Source organism: Trichosurus vulpecula, chromosome 3, assembly GCF_011100635.1.
Source record: "Trichosurus vulpecula isolate mTriVul1 chromosome 3, mTriVul1.pri, whole genome shotgun sequence".
Lineage (NCBI taxonomy): Eukaryota > Metazoa > Chordata > Mammalia > Diprotodontia > Phalangeridae > Trichosurus > Trichosurus vulpecula.
The window spans coordinates 102,851,201-102,876,000 of NC_050575.1; the positions used below are offsets into that span (position 1 = coordinate 102,851,201).

Sequence of the window (24,800 nt, forward strand, 5' to 3'; positions counted from 1 at the left end):
CACCTCCAGGTCCAAAAATTGCATGTTTTATTAAAAAACTTAACACTGAGCATCAATATATCCTATTAAGCTTTCTTAGTAACTAATGAATTTAATTAATCCCAATGTATGTTGTTGTTGTTCAGTCGTTTCAGTCATGTTTGACTTTTAGTGACCCCATTTGGAGTTTTCTTGGCAAAAATATTGGAATGGTTTGCCATTTCCTTCTTGGCCTTTTTTTACAGATGAAGAAACTGAGGCAAACAAGATTAAATGACTTACCCAGGTTCACAAAGGTAGTAAATGTCTGAGGCAGGATTTGAACTCAGGTCTTCCTGATTTCAGGCCCAGTGCTCTGTCCACTGCACCACCTAGCTGCCAATTTTAATACATAAAGGAGCCTAATAATTTTTTGAGTCACTTCTAAGTCTCACCAGAATTCTTTGTCCATTCATTCTCAATGACTTTTCTTCTTACATAATCACAGATATACGTACGCTGTTCCTTTGCTGGGAAGCTAGTGGATAGAGTGTAGGGTGTTGAAGCAAGAAGACTTGAGTTCAGATCTAACCACAGACACTCGTTAGCTGTGTGACCTTGGGCAAGTCACTTAACCTCTTTTTACCTCAGTTTTCCCATCTGTAAAACGGAAATGATAATTGCACTGACCTACTTAACCAAAGCTGTGAGGATGAAATAAGGTGGCAATTGTAAAGCGCTTTCTACGGTGCTCAGCACATAGTAAGCGCCTTAATGCTAAGCTACTATTGTTGTTTTTATTGACTTCTGGCTGTTTTGTTTTGCATTGTTTCATAAAGGTCTTTCCAAATTTCTTTGTATTCCTTGTGGCTGTCCCTCTTAAATGTATCCAGGTATTCCATCATTTTTGCTTTTGGTCCAGGCTTGTGATTTTACTAATGTGTGACACTCCTGGTATGGAAGGTCTTCACTCATGTGGAATGGCCATTGTAATTTAAGAATTTTAGGGGGTGGCCTGGGCTACTGAGAAGTTAGTGATTCACCCATTAACTCACAGACAGCATATTTCAGCCTTAGTTTCCTCATCTCTTTAGTGAATAAAATTACTTTTAGAATCAGAAGATCCTTAGTGAGTGGTTAGTTTAATTCTCTCATTTTAGAGTCAGGGAATCAGTCCCTTAAAGTGAAGTGATTTGCCCAAGGTTACACAGCAAGGTTTTGGCATAGTCAGGACTAGAACCTTAGTCAGTGGAGTACCTGACTCATTGGTCTCCTATTTACATCATGCAGGACAACAGATCACACTTTCATTGTCTGTCTCAGGGATGTGAGGAAAGCTCTGCAAAATCTTAAAATGTTATAGATATGATATTAAAATTTTTACTATTACTATGAAAAAAAGCAGGGTTTTATAAGAAAGATGAATCATTTCTCAGACCCTGGTAAGGAAAGACCAAGACAAGTCCATTAGAAGGCATCGAATGCTTTCAATAAATGAAAGGAGTGAGTCCTAATTCTGACCTGAGTTCTAAGGGGCAAGTGTCCATTGGAGGTTGGGTGACTTGTAATCCTATTAGTAGGAATGATAATGGTTTTCCAGTAGAGTTCATGGGAGTGAGGTCACAGTTGGTTTTAAAGACAAGATTTTAAAGACAAAGCTAAAAGAAGTAGGTGAAAGATTATGTTTGTTGGGTTTCTGGAGATTCCAAATTTTAATCAGTGAAACAAACACTAGAGCAGAGGTTCCCAAACTTATTTAGCCTACTGCCCCCTTTTCAAAAAAAAAAAAATTATTCAGCACCCTCCTGGAAATCTACTTTCTTTCTTTAATGGTTTTTTTTTTTTAATTTGCATCATTTTAAAAATAAATAATTTTTTTTTCTGATGCATCTTAAATTTAATAATTTATTGTAAATTTGTGGGGTTTTCTCCTGCAATGAAATTCTGATGACACAATATTGCATCATCTAACCATATAGTATCGTATTGTAAACGAGTCATTACACACACATTCCTGCCGATGCATGCTGGACTTCCTGACCATGTGCAAGATGTTCGCCTACCAACATTTGCTTGTTGCCAACATTTACCTGTCTCAGGACTTGACCACTGATCAGTTATAACTTGCATTTTGTGTGTTTACTTGGAAAATAATGTAATCACTATGACTTTAACTCTGTTACATAACAGATGAAACATGTACGAATAGTTTTTCAAAATTTTCTTTATCTTCTTTCCTTTGCTTTTATGGCCCCCTTATTTTTATTCAATGCCCCCCAATTGCACCTGAGGCTACTCCCACCCCTCACACTCCATGGTCCAGGGGTCAGTATTGTCTACTTCGGGAACGTCTTCAAGGAAACTGAGGGAGACCAGAGGTGCATTTTATGTAAGCCTGATGGTGTTGCATGATTCTAGGGCAGTTAAGTGACTATTAACTCCACCATTAAAGTCTTTACGACCAAAATTTAAAGTAGCCCCTTGACAGAAGACTCAGACAGGTTTTCAGGGCAGGACACTTACTGAAGGTATAAGCATACCCAACTCAAGATGAAGTAGACAGACAAGCATGTCTAGACAGTAATCTAATGTATGGGATATGTGGAACCTGACCTCATGGCCAGGCACTGTGGCATAATGGGAAGAGCTGGATCTGGCATCTGAAGACTTATCTTACTAATAGCTTAAGTGGCTATAAGGAGATGGATTTAAGGCTCATCAGCTAGGTGGGTGGTGGCGCAGTGGATAGAGTGTCAGGAAGACCTGAGTTAAAATCCAGCCTCAGACACTTACAGTTGTATGACTAGGCAAGTCACTTAACCCTGTTTGCCTTGGTTTCCTCATCTGTAAAATGAGCTGGAGAAGGAAATGGCAAACCACTCCAGTATCTTTGCCAAGAAAACCCCACCTGGGGTCATGAAAAGTCAGACATGACTAAAAGGACAGAACAACAAAACAACAACTGAAAGTCTCCCCTCTCCTTACATAAAGATCACACACACTCAGGCTGTCCTGCCCACCCCCACTTCCAGTAAGACTAGAAATTTCTACTACATTTAAAACAGTAAAATTACTAGAGCTAAGGCTTTGTGAAATCCTGCATTAAAATGCTTAGAAGGGCCACTCTATTAGCATCTTACTGTGAATTAGTTTATCCAGTAAATTTTGTAAAGAAAATGCAAAGGCCTACCACCCCCAGGGAGGATGTTCTCCAGTGGTCCCTGGGACCTTATGTGGGGTGTAGGAAGAGAACCCCTAGAGTAGCTCATCTCAGTAGAGGTGGAAACTGGGTGGAGAGGAGCTAAGCAAGGAGAAGGGGAAGGGTTTGAGCATCTGTTCAGGATTCTTCCTTGAGTGGCACTTTACTGCAAGTGGCCAATATCATATTTAGTTTGCAAAAATTTGGAAAGAACCATGAATTTGAATCTAGAGGACCTTGGTTGGAATCCCAGTTCTACTACTTGACTACATGGATGACCTTGGATAACCCATTTACCCTCAATGGGCCTCAGTTTCTCCCCTCTATAAATGGAGCTGTTGAAAGAAGATGACCTCTAAGGTCCTTTCCAGCACTAAATCCTCGTATGAGTACATAAAAGAGAAAGATTTTTTTTGGAAGGACAACGATTGTTCTTTTTTGTTACAACTTACACACATATTTTATTACCTTTAGCAAACTGTAATTAGCTTGAAGGTTATAGTTTTAGAGTGATTTTATTCCTTTTATTTGACTGTTGGTAAGGATTTAATAAAAACTTTATTTAAAATGAAAAAAAGATGTGCTGCCCTCAGCCAACATGATCATTGCACTGCTGCCCCAAACAGGGAGGTATCAGTCACCCCATCCTTCTAGTACACACAGAGAGCTCAGCAAAACCTTCAAAGGGCTCTTTCCTGACTACTTCAAACTTTTTCATTTAGGGCTAGAAAACACTCATACAAACACACAACACACAGCCGGCAAATAGGCCCGGACTTGGTTGGTCCCCTTTTCTCTCCCTTCACCAATCTTCTTCCCTGTCACCTGACCCTGGAGCACAGCCAGCTCTTCCCTCCTGGGGTGAGATGGAAGAACCACTTCAAAACTAATAAAACTGGAGGATTGATTCTGTGTGAGGAGGAGGAGGAAGATATTGGAGAGATCAGGAAAGTTGGGGGTAAGCTTATATTTAGAGTGCAGAGGGCAGGGGAGTTGAAAGTGATAGAGATGCAAGGGAGGGGGGCATAAAACATTTAAAAAACTACACAGAAGAGAAAACGTTCTAGAGGACACAAACTGGTGGGGCATTTTTTTTACACTGTTTTGTTAAATTTAATATACACTTTAAACAAATTGTACTGGCTTAACATACAATGCTCTTTTTTGTTCTTCATTGTGTATTGAAATATTTGTATTTGTTTATAATTAAGTTTACACTAAAGATTTTTTTTAAATAAAAGGTTAGCTGGAGATGCATTTTTTTAAATACTTTTTTTTAATTGATAGATCACAGTCATTTCTGGATATTCCCCACCAACTCCTAACTGAAAAGCTCCTTGTAACAAAAACTGTGAAGCAAAAACAAGACCATGTCTGAGAAGGTATGCAACTGCTCTGTCCTCAACTTCACCAATCCTCGGCTGAGAGGAATGAGATATGTTTTATTATAGACCTCGGTGTTTTCTGCAGGGGCTGAAGAGGACATTTAGATTATTGGGAAAATAGTGTTTACATAGAGAGATGAGGCCTTCTGGGCTCTCTGGCAAAATTCTTACCCTAATTCCATCTCCTCATTTTACTTTTTGCTAAGTTAGACCAGCAAATCTATTAGTCCTGCTAAATCCTGGGATTCCATATAGCTCACTAAGTAATTCTTGAGGTTATAGATATGTGGTCTTTCTTGAAAAATCTTAACAGGCCAGCCTCCTCTCAGCATGTAAAACTGAATCAATATAGACAATGACTGAAAGACCTGTATCAATGAGACAGCATCTTTCCTTATTGCCACATACTCCCAAATAATAAAGAATTCAGCCTTAGAACATTAAAAGTTCCCCAGCCTACCTTCCTCCAACATCAATAGTATTCATTCTTTAAGCATTTATTAAGCATCTACTATGTGCCAGGTATTGTGGTAGGTGTTGGAGTCACAAATAGCCCCTACCCTCAAAGAACTTACATCCTATTGGAGAATATATTCTCTACCATCCAATCAAGCAACATCCTTTCTGGTTTCCAAATGAGAAAGGCCATTGGTATCCGATTACTTGCAGAGGCATGGAGCTTGGTAGGCCTTAAAAAAATTTTTTTCAGTGGTCATAAAAATCAAATCTTGCCCTTCAAAATGGTCAAGGAGAGCTGTACAGACCCCAGCAAAGGGAGGGCTGCTATTAGAGGAACCTCTTCAGGGAGTGATTGTGGTGATAGGCTGGACATAATGATCACCTACAAGAGCTGCTTCTGAAGATGCCAAACGGGTGATGACCAGGTAGTGCAGTGGGGAAAGCACTGGAGGTAAGGACCTGGACCTAATCCTTGCCACTGCCACTTAAGACTTGTGTGGTCATGGAAAAGTCACACTCCCTATCTTTGCCTCAATTTCCTCCTCTGAAAAATGAGGAAGTAGGATTTATTAAATCATCTTTAAGTTTACTTCCAGATGTCACATCCTTTTAGACCAAGGGTTTGGAACCTCTTTTGTGTCATAGATCCTTAAGGCAGGCTGGTGAAGCCTCTGGACCCCTTCTCAGAAAAATGTTTAAATGTACAGGATTACAAAGGGAAAACTATATTGAAATGTAATTATACACTAAATACATATGTGTATATACATATAATGTGTATTGCATATGTGCATACATATACACATGTGCATATAGTCACAGGTCTCCAAGTTAAGAGCCCATTTTAGAGGAATAGAAACAAATGTCCTTTGCTAGTTGATGCCCATGTCTGAACCTTTGAGTATGCCTGTAGTCAGAAGGATAGCAGGGTAATAGGGCAGGTCACATATAAGAGGGCCTCTGATATAGGGTGGAAAATAGCATCTTCTAAGAGCTTTACAGATGTTAAATAAGGATTTCCCATCAAACCACCAGGAGGTGAGGACAGTCATTCAGTACCATTATCCTCCTTTTACAAATGACAGAAGGGAAGGTTAAATGATTTACCCTGGATCAGAGACAGAGCTGGTATTTGAAAATCAATGGCTTTCTGTCTCCTGATCCCTAGGCTGGGTTCTATGGCCATCTCCAAGAAAGAGCGAGGGACCTCCCTCATTTTCTCAGTCGAAGAGACATCTCCATGGTAACCAAATCAGCCAGGGTCCTGGAGCCTCACCTTCTGTTCCACTCTTAGTGACAATATCTCCGTAGCAACCTAATATGATGTCAAAAGGCAGATGATGATAAACCCATATGGGGAATGAGTAGCCTAAGCAAATGAATTGCCAGGGGACCCTTTGTTTCTATAGAAACTGTCTCAAAAAAATAGAAGAGAAAGGCAACATAAATATTGCCATAATAAGTCTGATATACGAATCCATTAAGCCTGAGATTTTAACAGTGGAAATCAAGGATTACCTGTGGGAGAAGGGGCAGGGCTGTCCTTAGAATCCGTGTGTTCAATGGTTGGAAAGGAGTTCAGAGGTCACCTAATCCAACCCTCACCCAAAATATGAATCCTTGTGAATTTGGATAAGTTGGTCATTCATCTGAAGGAAAAATTTCAGTGACTGGGGAACTCACCAAGTCAACCCAGTCTATTTGGGGGCAGCTCTGGTTGTTACAAAGTTGATTAAACTAAAATTCACAACAGGATTTCCTGACAATAGGATTTGCTATGATTTTCTAAAACTTTTCTAGGCTTTCAAATCTAAAGAAGAACCTGCTACGTAGGACTTAAGTAATCACTCCTACTCCTTTAGCCTAGCATTCAAAGCCTTCCAAAATCTGACTCTCCTGTAGCCACCTCAAACTTAACATGTCTTAGATTGATTTCCATATCCCCATGCCCTCCTCCAAACTTCCTTGTATCCCAGCACCCACATTCATAACCAAATGTATTATCAACTCCTCAGTCTCCCACTCCACCTACTTTTTTTTTAACATAATACTACTTTTTTAATACTACTTTTCACATAATTTACAGACTGAATGTTAAACTCAACTACTCGCTGTTGCATATCCGTACCCTTTCCTACCTTCTTGTCTTTGTTCATACAGTATCCCAGGCCTGGAATGATCTTTCTTCATCTCTGCCTTCTGAGATCTTATCCCTGCTTCCATACTTAGCTCCAGAGCTACTTCTTCCATGAAGTTTTCTTTCATATCCTTCTTAGACAAATATGATCTCTCCCTCCTCTGATTTCAAATTCGAATAGTATATAAGGATCCTGCATTGTAACCATTTCTCCCATTCATTCCCTTTGTTATATTTGAATGTAAAGAGCTGCTACTCTCAAAGGTATCAGACTCATGTTTTTCTCAAGGAAGAGAAAGGACAAATAAGGTCACCATGCTGCTGTAGCAAAGTGACTAGCAGAGAAGTGGTATAATGGTAGATGAAATTTTATGAGAATGATCTACACATTCATTGAAGGTATCCTTGAGGAAAATAGGAAAAAGGAGCAGGTAGGCTATAACAATACTTTTTTTAATAGCAGACCACCTCTCCATGATCACACAACTGACTGAAAAGTAAAGAAGAATATAAAATCCCGCCGTCTTTATTGCTTATTGATTTTTTTAAAGCATGAAACTCAGAGGTTTTCATTCAATGATTTGTTCTAAATATCCAATCAAATTCAACAAGCATTTATTAAATGGCTATAAGCAAAGCTCTGTTCTAGGCACTGGGAACAGAAAGACAAAACAAAAACAGGAACTGTCCTTAGGGACTTTACATTCTACTAAAATAAATTTGCTTTATTTGAACTTAAGGAAGGCATCATCTACCTGTCATTCATTACCATTCAGAAATGATCAGTCTCACAATCCACATGGATAAAACTAAATGGATGGAAAATATCTGTTGTTTAGATGACAATATGCAGTTGGATAGGCAGAGTTAGTTAAGTACATCAGTACTTATTTCTTGGACAGGTACTTTGTTTTTTGTTGTTTTTTTTTTTGGAGGGGGGGAAGGCAGGGCAATTGGGGTTAAGTGATTTGCCCAAGGTCACACAGCTAGTAAGTGTGTTAAGTATCAGAGGCCAGATTTGAACTCAGGTCCTCCTGACTCCAGGGCCAGTGCTCTAGCCACTGTGCCACCTAGATGCTCCATGGACAGGTACTCTGGATGGACAATGAGCTGGGCCTAGAATTAAATAGAGAAAGCAGCCTGGATTGCATTTGGGAAATTGTACAGTATTTTAAAATAATCCCAAGCTGCTCCCTACTAACTTGTGTCAGTGTTCTCATAGATACTATATGACTGCAAATCAGGGAGCAATCTCTGAAGAATAAAGACTGCAAATCACTCAAAGGTCCATGGAGAGATAGGAGATAGTGGGTCTCTAATCATGATTTGCATGCAAGAAATGGCATAAAAGTACCAGAAAATATATGATTGGAAAGGAAGGTGGGTCAGTCAGGTATCTGAAATGAGTAATAACCAATGGGTAGCCCAAGTTCTGTATTGGTACCCACGAGGAAGCAGCTTCCAGGGCATTGGGTGTATCCTCTATGAATGATTTGGGATGAGAATAACAAAGGATGAGAAAACTTGGCTGGGTTATGATGTGGACTGTTGGAGGGAGCATCTACATTGATGAGATCATGGAACTCTGGAAATATTGAATGAATGAGCGATTACTTCCTGTTTTCCCACCACTCTAAAGCCACAGCCCTTTCAGTCCAGGATTTTGTCATTAGAGGGATCGCTGAGGGACATGTGATGGGAGATCATGGTCTTCCTTCTTGATGTCATGTCCCAAACATCCTAGTTTTCCTCAGGGACCTATAGTTCTGTGCTCTGTAAATTTATATAAATCCCTACTGAGCCCCTCTAAAACACCCTTCATATGTTAAAAAAACAAAACAAAACAAAACCTTCGTAATGTACATACTCTGTCTCTATCATGTAACCCTTCCTAATGTACATAGTACATGCACATGTAACATGTCTGACCATGTTACAACCCTACACAAAAACTTCCCTATAAAATGTTAGATGAATTTGGATTTTATCCCAGAGACACTAGGCAGCCACTGAAGCTTCTTGAACAGAATTGCAGGGTAAGACCTTGGCTTTGTGATTATATGGATAATCAGGGGGGAGGGGAAGGGCAGCCTTGCCAACTGCCCAGGGGAGCTGTTTTCATCCTCCCAGACTGAAGAGTCCTAGGGTTCTCAGGATAATGACAGAATAAACTAATTATGTGTCTCCCTACCAAGTCAGTTTTTCAGGAAGTGGTCTTAGTACGCAGAACAAAGAATAGCGGAGCTGGTAGGAACCTTAGAATACAGAATGTTACAACTGCAAGGGACCTCAGAACACAGAACACACAATCTCAGGGCTGGAAGGAACCTTAGAATATGGAATGTGAGAGCTGGAAGGGGACTTTAGGACACTGAATGTTAAATGCCTGAGCTAGAAAAGATCTTACTTAGAAAACCGAACACAGACTACTGTCTCAATGAGACTTTAGAGACTATCTGGTACAACTTCCTCTCTTTGCAAGTGAAGTAAGGCACCCGAGACTGAGAGAAGGGAAATAGCTTGACCAAGGTCCCATAGAGAGCTACTGGTAAAACTTGGGCTAAACCAAATTTGCTGATTCCCAGCATTATAGTAGAGTAGAAATGGCACTGAATTTGAAACCAGAGACATTGGTGTGAATTGCACTCTTGCTGCTTATGAACCATCCTATCTTGGTCAAATCCCTTTGTCTCTCTAGGCCACTTCTACATCTTGGAAATGAAGAGGCTGGATTACATGATTTATAAATTTCCTTCTAATTTTAAATCCTGGGACCCTAATTCAAAGTTTGAACATGATTGGAGAAGAGGTGAGATACTGCTACTATAGCTCAAACCTGGATAACACCCATCACTGTCTCTGCATCCAATTCATTGTTCCTTAGTGGGTAAGTGTAAGGACTCTGGCCCATAGCAGTTGTGTTGAGGGTATCTGTTATTACAGGAATGCAGAAAAAGCATCTTCAAAATAGTGCCCATTCCTCTCAACATAACTCTGGCCCTCCAGCATGCCACAACTGCGGGAGAGAAAGGAGGCAGCTCATGTCCTCCTTGTATCCTCCAAAGGGGGGGTTGTGCCAGTCTGGGTGACCTTGCAGCATTGTCAGTCAATGCCAGCTGCCCCCCTGGGCAGCTGGCAGGGCTGTTCTTCCCCTCCCCACTGACTATATCTAGCTGAGATCATCTCAAGGCAGCAGGAGCTTTTGGGCTCTGGGAACCCCAAGTTCAAGTCAGATGCCAGGGACAGAGGCTTGCTCTGCATCAAATTTCTACTTCTCAAGACCCATACAGAAACTGGCAACAACGAACATGAGGGTACAGAAGTGAGACTGAGGATTCTGCTCTGTGAACCATTTCCCTGTCTTCAGTCTACCCTCAGATGGACCCTTAGGGATCAGTGCTCCCACAATAAGGAAGCAGAGGGGATGTCTAAATAGGGCAGCCCTTTGGACTTGTTCCTGTCCCATACTTGGCACTCAGGTCCCTACCACTGCCCTGAAGATTCCAATCCAAAAGCCTGTGCTTCTTGGTGACAGCTACAAAATTCAACAAATCCAACAACCATTTATTAAGCTCCCACTAGATGTCAGGCCCTGTATTCCACGCTGTAGTTATACCAATAAACAGAGACCATTTCTGCCCTGCCTTCCAGGAGATTACAACTCAGCGTGTGAGTGTGTGTGTGTGTGTGTGTGTGTGTGTGTGTGTGTGTGTGTGTGTGTTTGGGGACTGGAAAGTGGGTGGGGGGAGTTCACTGATGATGCAGATAGAAGAGAATGTGATATTTGCACAAAGAAATAAATAGCGCACAAGGTAAGATGTGATGGGAGTCAAGGAAAGATCTGATCTATACAAAAAGTGCTCTAAGCAATTCTGAGGAGGGCAACAGTCACTTCAGCAGGGGGAATCAGGGAAGGCTTCATGGAAGAGGTGTCACCTGAGCTAGGTCTTGTGGACCCTGGGACAGCTGTCTAGAGGAAGTCCTGAAGTTCAAGTAGCTTCCTCCTAGGGAACAACAGGGGACAGACCATATCTAGGCAAGGCTCAAGTAACAGCTTATATCATCGTAAAGCAATAAGGAAAGCTGTTACAACTGACCTGGAGTCAAGACAGACTAGTTTTGAATCCTTGATTTGATACTTACTGGCCGTTTTATCTTGGACAAGTCACTTAAACTTAAGGATCCTCAGTTATCTGATTTGTAAAATGGGAATATCAATGCTTGCACTACATTTTTCACAGGCTTATTGTTAGCAAAATATTTTTCAAATCTTAAAGGTTCTGGAATCACTCAATCAACAAGTGTTTATTAAATGATGACTTCTGAACTCTGCTAAGTGTGGCGAATACAAAGTCTAAAAGCGAAATGGTTCTTGTGCTTAGATTCTCTCAGGAAAAACCTACACACACACACACATACATACATACACACATAGGTAAATAGACATAAAATAAATATAAGGTAATTATTTGATGGGGAGGAGGCCCTAGCTGGTATTTTTATTATTATAAAGTCCCTTCTGTTTCTAGCATTTAATCAAGCTATCAATAAGCATTTATTTATTATGTGTATCAGGTGCTGTTGCTAGGCACTAGAGATACAAGACAAAAGTGAACACAGTCCTGCTCATGTAAAGCTCCTAGGTGGGGTCTCCCTCAGGGAGCTTACAGTCTATACATACAGTCTATATCCTAATGTTCCTTCCAGGTCAGACAGTTTCATGTTCTAAGCCCTAAGATCCCTCCCGGCTTTGATCTCTTTTCATTTTAAATCCCTGGATGGCTCACCCAGAGGAAAAATCTAATCTAAAACCAGAGCTTCCTGGGGGCTGATGTGATTGCAAGGCAATGAGCTCTGGACTCTGATCTGAAGCTTGTTGACCTGATCAGAATCCAATCCTACCCAGTGGAACATGCCCATTGTCCTGGAGTACATGAGCCAATATGCATTTTATAAAGTAACTATCTGTCCATCAGAGAAGAGAGTTGCCAGTTGCTACTGAGTGTCTTCATACTATCCACTAGCCACTCCTCTGTTGCTGAGACCACACCAATCCCCTCACCCTTTAGAGCTGGGTTATCCTGGTTGTGAGAGCACAGCCTGGAACTTGAGTGATCCCAACCCTCTTAGGAAGCTGGGGAGGGGACTCCAGGAACTCAGAACATCAACTCAGATGTCTGAAGTGCCTCAGAATTGTCATGGGAGGAATGAATTACACTTTCTACCACTGCTCAGTTGGCAGGATTCATCATATATTGCTGGGTGATGGGTTTCCACAGCTGTGACCAGGAACTTTATTAGGGGCTGTGCTGGACTTCTCTTAAATTCTGTTCTCACAAGGTCATTCCCCCATCCAAGAATTTCCAATGTTAGGTAATCCATCCCTTCATTGAGGCTAAATATGCCTCTCTGTAACTTCCAAGGAGAGTCAATAAGCATTTATTAAGAGTGTACTGAATCAACTATGTGCTTAAGCTCTGGGGACGTAAAGAAAGGGAAAAATGGTCCCTTCCCTCAAGCAACTCATATTCTCATGGGAGAGTCAACCTGTAAATGACTATATCTAAACATGGTACCCAGAGTGAGTTGGAGTTGGAGGGAAGGCATTGGGTAGGCTGGGAGGGGAGTGGAGGAGGGGGGTTGGGAGGATAGAGAAAGGCTTCAGGAAGAAGGTGGAAATTTACCTGAATCTTGAAGGAAGCTAGGAGAGCTATGAGGTAGAGAAAAGGAGGGAGAACAATTTGTAATGGAGGAACAACTAAAGAAAATACAAAGTCAGGAGATATAGTATATTGTGCAAGGAATAATCTGTTGCTTTTCATTCTATCCTCTGTGGCCAAGCAGAACAAATTTCTTCTCTCTTCTACATGAAAGCTCATCTGTTTGAAGACAGCTATCCTTTCCCATCTTATTTTTGCATTTCCTCAGGTTGAACAAACCATTTTCTTCAACTGTGCCTCTTATGGCATAATATCCAGTCTCTTCTCCATCCTGGTTGCCCTTCTTGGATATTAAATATCTGTCCTAAAATGTGGCCCCACAATTGAACACAGAGGGCATTGAGGTGGCTCAGTGGATAGAGTACCAGGCCTGGAGTCAGGAAGACTCATCTTCTGGGTTCAGTCTGGCCTCAGACACTTACTAGCTATGTGACCCTGGGCAAGTCACTTAACCCTGTTTGCCCTCAGCTTCCTCATCTGTAAAATGAGCTGGAGAAGAAAATGGCAAACTATTCTGTATCTTTGCCAAAAAAACCCCAAATGGGGTCATGAAGAGTCAGACACTACTGAAAAATGAACAACAACTATCAAGATGTGGTCTGATCAGGGCAGAGAACAAGGAGATCATTCCTCATTAAGGATATTGTACCTATAGTAGTATAATCTAAAATTTTATGGGTTTTTTGTTTGTTTTTCAGTTCCCCTGCCACATCAAACTCCCTGGGCTTGTAATCTACAAGAACATCCAGGTCACCTGTTAAAGCCCCCAACCAAATTTCCAAGCTTGGTATTCAAAGACATTCTATTATTTGGTTTTAACCTATTAATTCAATGTTACATTCCACTTCTCTCTAGAACATATCTTCCACCATAGCTAGACAGCTCTACTTCCAAGTCATGCAGCCCATGCTAATCCCTGGCGCCCACCCCCCCAATTTTACTAAATGCTCTTCTCTCTTCCCCTCCAAATCCTATCCATCCTTCAAGGCCCATGTTGACCTCCTCCATGCTGACTTCTCTCAAAGAAAATGTATTAATACTGTCCTCTGAATTTTAGGCACAAGCCTGCCAGGAACAATTTTAACTAATTTATCATTGTTCTGAATTTGAGCAATTCTAGCTTAGTCTAAGAGAGAAAAAGTCCAAACTGATAGTCTCCATATGCCCTCAGACTTGTAACACAAGACATTGTAAAGTAACATTTATAGGAACCTAGAAGTAGGAAAATTTCCAATAAAAATAAAACATAATTATGTAGTTCAAGATTAACTGACTGCATTATCTAAAAGAACAATAGTCACTTAATCTTTGGGGTCACACCTGGAGAATAATTCTCCTAAAATCACTCAGTCCCTCTGACCACTCCCTTCAAGGGCTTCTTCTGCCTCCCTAAAAGCAGAGCGGAGATAACCAATACCAGTAATCCCTTCAGAAATGGAAAAAGAAGGTCCAGCTCTTCCACAGGTCAGTACTACAATCCCTTCAGGGATTCAGGGATTCAAAGATCTTAACTGGATTGGAGCTATTTCACCTACAAAATTTGGTTACCACCCTTAATCCATATTTTATGCAGGGCTTTAGTTTTTAAATACTTTCCTAAAACAAAAGGGTTAGGCGGAAGGAAGGGGGGAAAGGATTTTAATGGAGGGCATTGTTTCCTGAGAAGTTTGATTAAGTACTGATAGTTTCCTTCCTTCAGGTAAGTCTAGGAAAGACTTTACACTAAAGAAATAAATATTTCTTAATAACTTCAATTATAATATGCTTCTACACTTCCCAACCCAAAACTGGGAGTGTCAGAGTGGAAGGAACTTGCAAGATCAATCTTCTCAGTCTTCATCCTAGACTTCTCTGAGGCCTCTGCCACTGTCAATCTCCTTCTCCTTAATTCCTCTCTTTACTCTTCAGGGGTGGGGAACCTAGGGCTTCTAGGCCACATGTAGCCTTCTAGGTCCTTGGGTGCAGCCTTTTGACTGAGTCCAAGTTTTACAGAACAAATCCTTTTATTAAGGGGATTTATTCTGTGAAGTTTGGATTCAGTCAAAGGGCGGCACTTGAGAACCTAGAGGGCCACATGTGGCTTCAAGGCTACAGGTTGTCCACCCCAACTCTAGGGTTTTTGACACTTTTTTCTCCTGGTTCTCCTCCTACCTTGGGGACCAGTGCTCAGTTTCCTTTGCTGGATCTTCATCCAGGCAGCTCCTGACTATCATCCACTGCAATCATCATTTGTGGTAGAGGGAATGTGCACATCATTGAAACCATAGATACTTGAAATATTAAAGCAATAACCATAGTTCATATTATGGAATGCTTTTGTACTCCAAAAGTGCTTCCCATCAATGATTCTAGACTCTCAGGGTTGGAAGGGAGGGCTTAGAAGTGTAGTATAAGCTCCTACATGATGTAAGGACTCCTTCCTCCTGCCTTTTCTTGAAGGCCATCAGTAAGGGTGAACTCCCGGCTAGAACAGGTGGTATTCTCATTTTATAAATGGGTTCTAGTATAGCTTTACAGAAGTAAGTAAGTGAGTGATTTGTCTTAGTTCATATAGGTTGTGATAAAGCCAGACCTCCCAGTTCCTAGCCGAAGTCTCTTCCCACTAGACCCCAAATCCTACTTCAAAATACTTACAGAGATTTCAGGGAATATCAAAACTACAAACTACTAAAGTTCACAGCAAAGGCCTAGTTATGGCAGTTCAGGGATTTGTCAAAACATGCTGAAAAACTGTAAGAATACTAGCCACCACCTTTAGTCAATAAAGCATTTGTATCCAAAGGACCTCAGAGCACAGTAGATTCTAAATATCCCAATGAAGGTAATGACTTCATTTCTAGGAAAACCAAGACACTGAGTCGTTAAGTGATTCACCCCCAAGCAGACATATCCAGTGGTTTTGCTGTCCTACAGCACAAGAATTGAAAGCAGGGATCAGAAGTAGGTAGAGGAGAAGATTCAGGAAGGAAGGGTAAAGCATTCTGGTCATACTAGAGAGAGGAGTGGGGAGATCCTTAGACAGAAGCAGGCAAAGGGATGGATGAGGCCAGAGTCTAATCCACAAGAATTGCAAAAACCCCTGGGTGCATCCTTAACTAACCTATACGTTACTGTTGCATTATTTACTATAGACTGGTGCATTTATAAGGGGCCTTTGTTTATACACAAGCATAAAATAGTTTGAGCCCTGATGTTCTGGTAGCTGCTCAGGCCAGTCCAGAGACTATGCAATCAATCCACAAACATTTACTAAGCATTTACTATGTGCTAGGCAGTGTGGTGGCACTGGAGATACAAAGAAAGGCAAAAACAAGCCCTCAGGGAGCTTACAATCAAATGGGGGAGACAACCTGTAATTAAATAGCACATAGAAGATTCATACAGAATAAGTGGAACACAGCCATTAAGGGGAATTCCCTAGCAGCTCGGGGGACTGGGGAAGGCCTCCTCAAAGAGGTGGCATTTGAGTCCGAGATTCTAAGGAGCATTCTAGGTATGGGGGCAGCCAGCACAAAGCACAGAAATAAGAGGTGGGGTGTCATGTTTGAAAAACAGCAATTAGGCCAGAGAGCATGGAGGGGAGTCAAGTGTAAAAAAGACAGAAAAGGTAAGATGGAGCCAGGTTGTGAAAAGCTTTAAATGCCCAACAAAGAACTTTGTATTTGATCCTGGAGGAGAGCTGGACAGCTCCTGATTGGCCCTCTCCTTTACTGTGGGCATACTAAATCTGCATGAAAGGGACCCAGAAACCTACATCATAGGCTAACATGTTATTCCTTTATCCTTTGTTTCATTATCAATATATTATAACTAGGTAAGTTCCCTGGAAGCTTAAATTATATCTTTCTTCATTAAATCCAAACAGAGCATTACAGTAGGTACAGTAGATATGATAAATATCCTCTGTGCTAAGCATTAGAGATACAAATAAAACTAAAAAAGACAGTCCCTGCCCTCAAGGAGCTTACAATCTAATGGGGGAAGACATGAAAGAAGGAGGTGGGGGAGGTCACCTATTGTTTTTTAAAGTAAGACACCAAGAACATTTCCCTTTATTAACAAGAAAAACATCTCCTGCTTGCTTAAGACAAACTTTCAGTTGTTCAAATGCCCAAACAAGTAGATAGGTATTCACTAGAAATACTTCAGCCAAATCCTGAGCTTTGCATTTACTGATCCATCTCCAAGCCCTTCCCCTTGACCCTCCCTCCTCCAGGTTTCCTTTCCCAGCCTTCCTTTGGACTTGTTCTTTCCATACTGGGGGTCGTCCTTGCCTTGAGACTTGCTCAGGGTCACACAGCTCGTAAGTGCCAGAACAGGAAGTTCCCTGGGGAGTTTCTGTGACTCTGAAGGCCTTGGGCAGAGCTCTTCCAAAGTCAGTGAGCTGTCTCAAAGCTCGCTTTCCCTCTCCTACAGCACTGTCTATACTCTACATTAGGCAAGTTAATACTTGATCTACTGTCTCATTTCCTTCCCGATGACTGTTTCTTCTGTACGTCTTTAACGTCCAACTTCATTTTAAGACCCTTGCAGGCAGGGGCTGTACTAAGCATTTTGTATCTCCCCTTTTTCCTCCTTCCTTCCCCAAGATTGGCATGGTTTGGCACATAGCAAATATTCAACAGAATGGACTGTATTAAATTCAATTTGCTTCTCAGTGTTATTTCCTGGTTTCCCACTCTGTAGGCAGCCACTAGTCAATATCATTTTATTAGAGAAAAAACAGCCCGAAGGGAAACCTACCCCATGGAAGCCTGCCCTTAGAAGACTTGAATGAACTGATGTAGAGCAAAAAAAAAAAAAAAAAAAGCAAAACCAAGAGAATAATAGAAATAACTGTAATAAAACAAGTAAAAAGCAATCCTAAAAAGGAGCCAAATTCAATTAATTGCAATGAATAATCTTGCTTCCAAAGAACAGAGCCTTCTTTCCCACCAACCCTTACTCCTTTCAGGAGAGTGACTTGCTCCAAGTTATAGAGAAGCCGCAAGAGAAAGAACAAAGCTTGGACACCAAAGGACGTGTGTTCAAATCCTGCCCCTAATATTTATCACTTGTGAGACCTGCAGCAAGTCACTTAACTTCCCCTAGGGTTGTGATTTCCTCATGAATAAAATGACAAAGTTTGGAGAAATGGGTCCTGAGATCCCTTCCTGGTCTATATCTCTGAACCATAGCTAGGGGGAGGGGAACAGGTGTGAAATTTTACATATATTATCAAACAGGGTAATTTTTAAATTTGGTTTTGCTTAATTTTTTTTAAATAAAAGGAAAGTTTCAAGGTGGGAGGAAGTTTATAGGGAAATGATGTGATGTTAAAAGGGTTTCAATGAAATAAAAGTCTGCCCTCGCTGCCTGTCCTTTTCAAAGTATTGTGCTAGACTGAGGTCTCTGAAGAGAATTCCATAGTATTACATTGTTCTGAGTACTTTTAACTTCATTCAAGCCTGGTAACAAGAGGCCTCAACTCACCACAGTAAATACATTAACAGGCCACCTTGACCTTGATATCTGACCTTGAAAACCTATGTTAGCTGAAAAGCAACTAATCTGGGGAGTGGTATTTATTGTCTGTGGAGTCATCGGAACCAAGTCCAGGAGGAAAAGCATAGCATCAGACTGTACAAGCCAGAAGGTTGTTTTCCAGGGGGGGAAACTATCTCTGGGAGTCCTCCAGGGAAGGAAACAGGACTCAGCAGATTTTGCTGAGGAAGATGTTGGAGAGGTATTTAATTTAACACACATTTATACAGTGTCTTAAGGCTCCTGGTATGCTTTCCTCATAAACACCTGGTGAGGTAAGCAATTCAAGTTCATATTCTTACCCCCATTTTATAGATGCAGGTCATCACTCAGAGAAGAGAGGAAGCTTACCTAACCTCATACAGAGAATTCCAGAGGACTAATGATGATCATGCTGCCTGTGTCCTGACAGAGGTAATTGACTCAGGGTACCAAAATGAGATATGCATTTTTGGACACAGACAATGTAGAAACTGGCTTTGCTTGACTATGTATATTTCCTCCTAGGGTTTTGTTTTCCTTCCCTTTGTCTCTTTTTCTCCAATAGGGAGGAAGTAAGAGGGAGAGAAAAAAATGCATGTTAATTGGGGAAAAAAGGGAAGAAAACAGAATTTGAAGCCAGGTTTCTAGACTATAAAAGTCCTATGCTCTTACATAGAGCCATAGGTTCAGAGAGTTCAATCTGGAAGGGATCCCCAGGGATGTTCAGTGACTTGACCAAAGTCATGTGGCATAGGCAATATTTGAATCCAGGTCTTCAGTCTCTAATTCCAGTGCTCTTTCCACAGCACCACAATTTAATCCCTACACCATACGGACTTTCTAAATTAAACTGAACAGAGCCTGGAGACTCTAGCTAATATGGAGAGGAAGTGAAAGAGGGCTAAAAAGGCCCTTTTTACTTCCCCGTACTCTTGTGTGCCCCAATTCCTTTCCTGAATCTATCAGCTTTATGTGGACCACCTAGCACTTCTTCCCATCTCCCCCGATCAGGCTCACCTCTCGAGGTTTGTCCATCTCGTGCTGTAGCACTTGCTTGGCCAGCTCTGCCTCGATCAGCCTCTGTCGCAGATCTTCATTCTCCTCCTCCAGTCGGATTCTCTTCTTTTCCACAGCCTCCAGCTCATTATGCAAACGCACAGAGATGTCTTTGGAAACCTGCACACCCAGAGAAGAGACTAGGGTTGAGTGATCTGGGGTGGTTAAAGCCTAGGGCCACCCTCTAGGCCCCAGAGATATAGATGAGGCCTGGCTGCCTCTTTCATATCAATGATCTCATTGTATTTTCTTAGGTCAGAGGCTCACAGATTTTAAAGAAGGAAGGATATTTGAAATCACTTACTGTGACTGCCTCAAATGATCGATGAGGAAATTGAAACTGAAGCCCAGAAACAAGAATTATTTATCTAGGGTCACACAGGTTGTAAGTAGCAGCCCTGTAAAGGAAGCATCTTAAGAATCATTGCGCCCTGTACTCCAAGGAGGTCAATGATCAAAAGAAAGGTCCTGTATACACCAAAATATTAATGGCAGCATTTTGGGGGTAGCAAAGAGCTAGAAACAAAGCAGATGCTCATCAATTGGAGAATGACTAAACAAAATATGATATGTGAATATAATGGACTTTTACTATGCCATAATAAATGATGAATATGAAAAATATTCAGAAGCAGGGGAAGACTTATATGAACTGATACAAAGTGGAGAAAGCAGGATCAGGAAGACAACTCAATACAATGACCTCAGCAATGTTAATGTAAAGAAAAACCACAATTTGTTATCAAATAATCAAAATGAAATTCTGTGTAATCAAATAACCAAGTCCAGCCTTGAAGAAGAAATGAGTACACTCCTCTTCTTTGCAAGGGGAGGAGAGAGTGTTATGAAGGGGGGAATAGAGCACATATTTTCAGACTTGATTGTTATGTTGATTGAACTCTTTTTTTCCTCTTTCTTTTTCCTTTGTTTCAAGGCATAATGCTCTAGGTGGGAAGGGATGCATTGGGAAATGAGGTAGTATAAAGACAAAAGGGAAACAATTTTTAAGTTAAAAAGAAAGATTATACTCCCTTGATAGATGAGGAGACTTTAGTTCAGAGAAGTAAAGAGATCTGATATGCTAAATACACACAAGTAATCAGTGGCAGGGCTGGGACTAATCTTCTTCTGGGCCTGAAGAGTGACTCCTCTTGCAACAGCAAGATCTGTCACACTCCCCCAAGGTCTGCCTCAGTGAGCCCCAAAGAGGATGGAGGACAGGAATGGACTCAGGCTGCATCCATGCTCTACAACAAGGACCTGGAGCTGGTCCTTAATAGACATGAAAGGTGCCGTTCAGCTGGAAAGGAGGGGACAAATCTGACTGTTAAGTTCTTCTGAAGCCAGGAGAGGCTTCATGGTTGAAAATATTTTCATTTTGATATTTTCAATGGAAAACAAAAGCCTTCCTGTAAGCGCAGCCTCCCCTCCCCACCAACTCTGACCAGTTTCATGGTGATAATACTAACAGCTCCTATTTCTATATCACACATAATTCTGCATTAATGATGGTTTACGAAGCACCGTCTCCACATTATCTCATGAAGCAGGCAATGGAAGCGCACCCTTTACAGATAGACCCTGTAAGCGCCTTACCTGGTGTCATACAGCACGGGCAACATCAGGCCTGGAGTCAGGAAGACCCAAGTTTAAATGTGGCCTCAAACGCTATTAGCTGTGTGACACTTAATCTCTGTTTGTCTCTGTTTCCTCATCTGTAAAATAGGGAAAGTAGGAGCACCTACCTCCCAGGGCTGTGATGAAGATCAAGTGAGATAATAATTGTAGTGTTTAGCCCCGTGCCTGGCACATAGTAAGCACTTAATGAATGTTGACTGACTGACTGACTGTGAGCCAGATCTGATTCCAAACCCACCGTATCAAAATCAGAAAAAGCCTGATCTCATACCCTCTGCCAAGTAAGTGAATGTTTGGAAGTGAAACCTACTCAGTCCCTCCCTTGATTTAAAAGAGAGCCCTTTCAGAGACCACCTGAGGTTGAGTCTTTAACGTAAACTTTAAAATCCGATCAAGATCCGGCTGCAGAGCACCAGCAAAGTTCCTGATGAATGGCTTTAGGCTTGGGAGGAAGGGCGCTGGCCCTGCTCCAAACCATCTCCCTTGCTTCCCAATTTGGTTCTCTTTCCTAAGGTTCCTCCCCCTGCCCATAGCTCCCCTGTGCTCCTAAATTCTGCACAAAGAAGAAATCAAACTACATCACACCTCTTAAACCTGTTTCCCTGGGCCCCTCAATGCCAACATTTCCCCTCTGAGATTATCTCCAGTTTATCCCGGAGATATCTGGTTTGTACAAAGCTGTTTGAATGTTGTTTCTCCCATTAGATTCTGAGCTCCCCAAGAGCAGGGGTGGTTTTTGCCTTTCTTTGTATCTTTGGCATTTAGTGCCTGGCACCTAGTAGGCCCATAATATATCCTTTTTCTCTTAACTTAACTGAGACAGCACAGATTCCGTAGAACAACAAAAAGTCTTTGGACTGGAGAGGCAAGAGAGTCAGGTTTTAGTCCTAGCTCATTGTACGACCTTGGGCTAGTCACTTCCCCTTTATAGACCTCCCTTTGCACATTTGTAAAAAGAGGGGGTTGGATTAGATGCTTACAGGAGTCCCTCTAGCAATAAAACTAGATGGTTCCGTGATAGAGGAGGCCTTCTTTTACTCCCCTTCACAAATTCTGTGGACCTGCTAGCCTGGCCTTCTTGTTGTTCCTCATACATGACATTCCATCTCCTGTTTCCATGCTTGGCACAAGCTGTTCCCCACCACTGGAATAAGTTACATCTTCACCCCGCCCCCGGAATCTCCGGCTTCTTTCAAAGCTCAACTCAGGTATCACCTCCTGCAAGAGGCCTTTGCTGGATATCCCACTTGCTAGTTCTCCCCCCCTGAAATTACCTTGTATTTATTTTGTCAACATTTTCTGTTTAGTTATATATGTACCCATTGTTCATCCTACCAGATTGTAAGCTCCATGAGGGTTTTATTTCTTTGTGTCTCTAGTGCCCCCACACAGTGCCCAGTACATAGCAGATGCTTATTGAGTGAGCAATTAATGACTGACTATAAAGCAACAACCCTGACTGCTGTGGATGGCTTGTGAAAGCAACCTCATGATTTTTAGAAGGGTGTGGTCTGGCAATGCAGTGGAAAGAGCCCTGGCCTTGGGGCTCAAGCTGTGTGACACAGTCATTTCACCTCTGAACCTCAGCTTCACCATCAAGAAGATGGAGCTTAAAACACCTCCCCTACCTAACTCCCAGTGTTGTGTGGAAAATGTACTCTGAAAGATCATAAAGACCTACAGAAATGGAAACTATTTTCATGATTAGTCACGCAGAGCCGATGCTTTGAGCTCAGGGCTAATTCTAGATACACAGATAAATATATTCAATTATTGTCACACTTTCTTTTAGAAGTAGCTAGGTGGTACAGTGCATAGAATGCTGGGCCCGTAGTCAAGAAGTCCTGAATTCAAATCCAGCCTCAGATGCTACCAGCTGTGTGACCTTGGGCAAGTCACTTAAACTTGCCTCAGTTTCCTTAATCTTAAAAAGGGGGTCATAATAGCACCTACCTAATAAGGCTGTTGTGAGGATCAAATTAAATAGTAATTATAAAGTGCTTAGCACAGTGCCTCATACGTAAGTAGACATTTAGTAAATGCTTGATGATTCGCATGTAATATTGTGAATTGTAGCTTTCTGTGTATGTGTCTTATACCTCTATTAGACTGTGAGCTCCATGAAGGCAAGAACTGGGTCTGATCTAAAGTTCATCTAAACTTTGTATTTCCCCCAGCACCTATCATAGCATTTTGCATGCAGCGGGCCCTTAACAGATGTGCATTGAGCTAAACCAAACAAAAATGTTTTTATTCATCATGAGCCCTGCTGGGGATGTGGGGTAGCCTTGACTGCTGTGGGTGGGTGGTGAATGGCAGAGGCCTGAGGGCCTGTAAGGATAAGCTGGCAAGATAAGTCAGCCTAAATCTCACTAGTAGCCCCCTTAAAAACCAGTGCAGAGTCACCCTGATAAATCACGTCCCTCTCTATGGAAATTCATACTCTAACGACTCTCCAAGCCAACCCCCAGATTTCCCTTGAAATAAGGACCACATGGACATTTCATCAAAGCTTCATTCCTGGATAGTGATGATTCTCCCACGCCCTATACAGGGATGAGGGCTGCTAGAAGACATGTAGCAAGAATGTGAATGAGATCATGGTTTTCTAAGCCCTGATGGAGGAGGAGGGAAGCAGCTGCCACCAACTAGGGGATTAGCCAATTAAAATCCAAATATGCAGGGCAAGTCTCTGGATTAGAGACTATTCTGACTTCCTGAGCCCCCAACCACTGTTCATGCCCTACACATACCAAAGCTTTCTCCCTGTGTGACCCAAGCCTCAACTCTTCCATATACTTCACTTACCAGATTATCCTCTGGGAAATATGGCTCCTGGGAAACAAAACTAGAGACTTAGTAAGGAGGCATTTTATTTCATATGGAGCCTGAAGAATTGCCTGCAGGACTTTGGGAAAGAATTTCTTAAAAGATCTTCCTATTTCCACTATCTCAACTCCAGTTCAACCATTACACAATGCCTGAAGCATCTTTCTTACTCAGAGATTTGGTCATTTTGCTGCTCTGCTCAAAAATCTTCAATGGCTCCGTATTACCTTGAGTCAAATTCCAATTCCTCCACCATGGTACCACCCAATCTCTCCAGCCTTATTTTTACCACCATCATTCCTCCATTCAGTCTAGAGTCTGGTTAAGCTGGGTAACTCTGACCCATAAGCATACACTGTGCACCCTGCCTTTGCTTACACTGCCCCCTCTCCATGGAAAGTGCTTCCTCTCAATTTCACCTCTTCATTGTGAAATTTAACATACTTGTTTTTTTGAGGGGGGAAGGCAAAGCAGTTGGGGTTAAGTGACTTGCCCAAGGTCACACAGCTAGTAAGTGTCAAAGGTTGGATTTGAACTCAGGTCCTCCTGACTCCAGGGCCAGTGCTCTATTCACTGCGCCACCTAGCTGCCCCTACATTTCTTTCCCCCAAAACAAACCGCACATAAAAGAATGTCATGGTTTCATGTCAGAACTTCTTTTTTTTTTATTCTTTCTATATTGAAATGTTTGTGTTTGGGGATAATGTTAAGTTCATATTTTTAAGTGTTTTTTGTTTTTAAAGAGAAAGGGCTCCCTCTTTCTCTTTCCTTGCAGTATTCCTGCGTATCCTTAAAGTACAACTCAAATACAATCTTTTCCAGAAAGCCTAACCCCTTGACCCTCATAATGCTCTTTTCCTCTGCACAAAGCAAGGGGAGGATGGCAGATACTATGCCTAGGTCTAGAGAGACGT

At 41.6% G+C, this 24,800-nt stretch overlaps 1 protein-coding gene across 1 annotated transcript in view; it reads right to left on the reverse strand.

The window, feature by feature from the left end:
- The window catches only part of SOGA1 (suppressor of glucose, autophagy associated 1), a 118,809-nt gene that overhangs the window by 53,949 nt on the left and 40,060 nt on the right, over positions 1 to 24,800 (reverse strand). Inside the window, exon 3 of the mRNA XM_036751810.1 lies at positions 19,381 to 19,539. Within this exon, the coding sequence (XP_036607705.1) occupies positions 19,381 to 19,539 (159 nt within the window). The remainder of the gene's footprint in view (positions 1 to 19,380; positions 19,540 to 24,800) is intronic.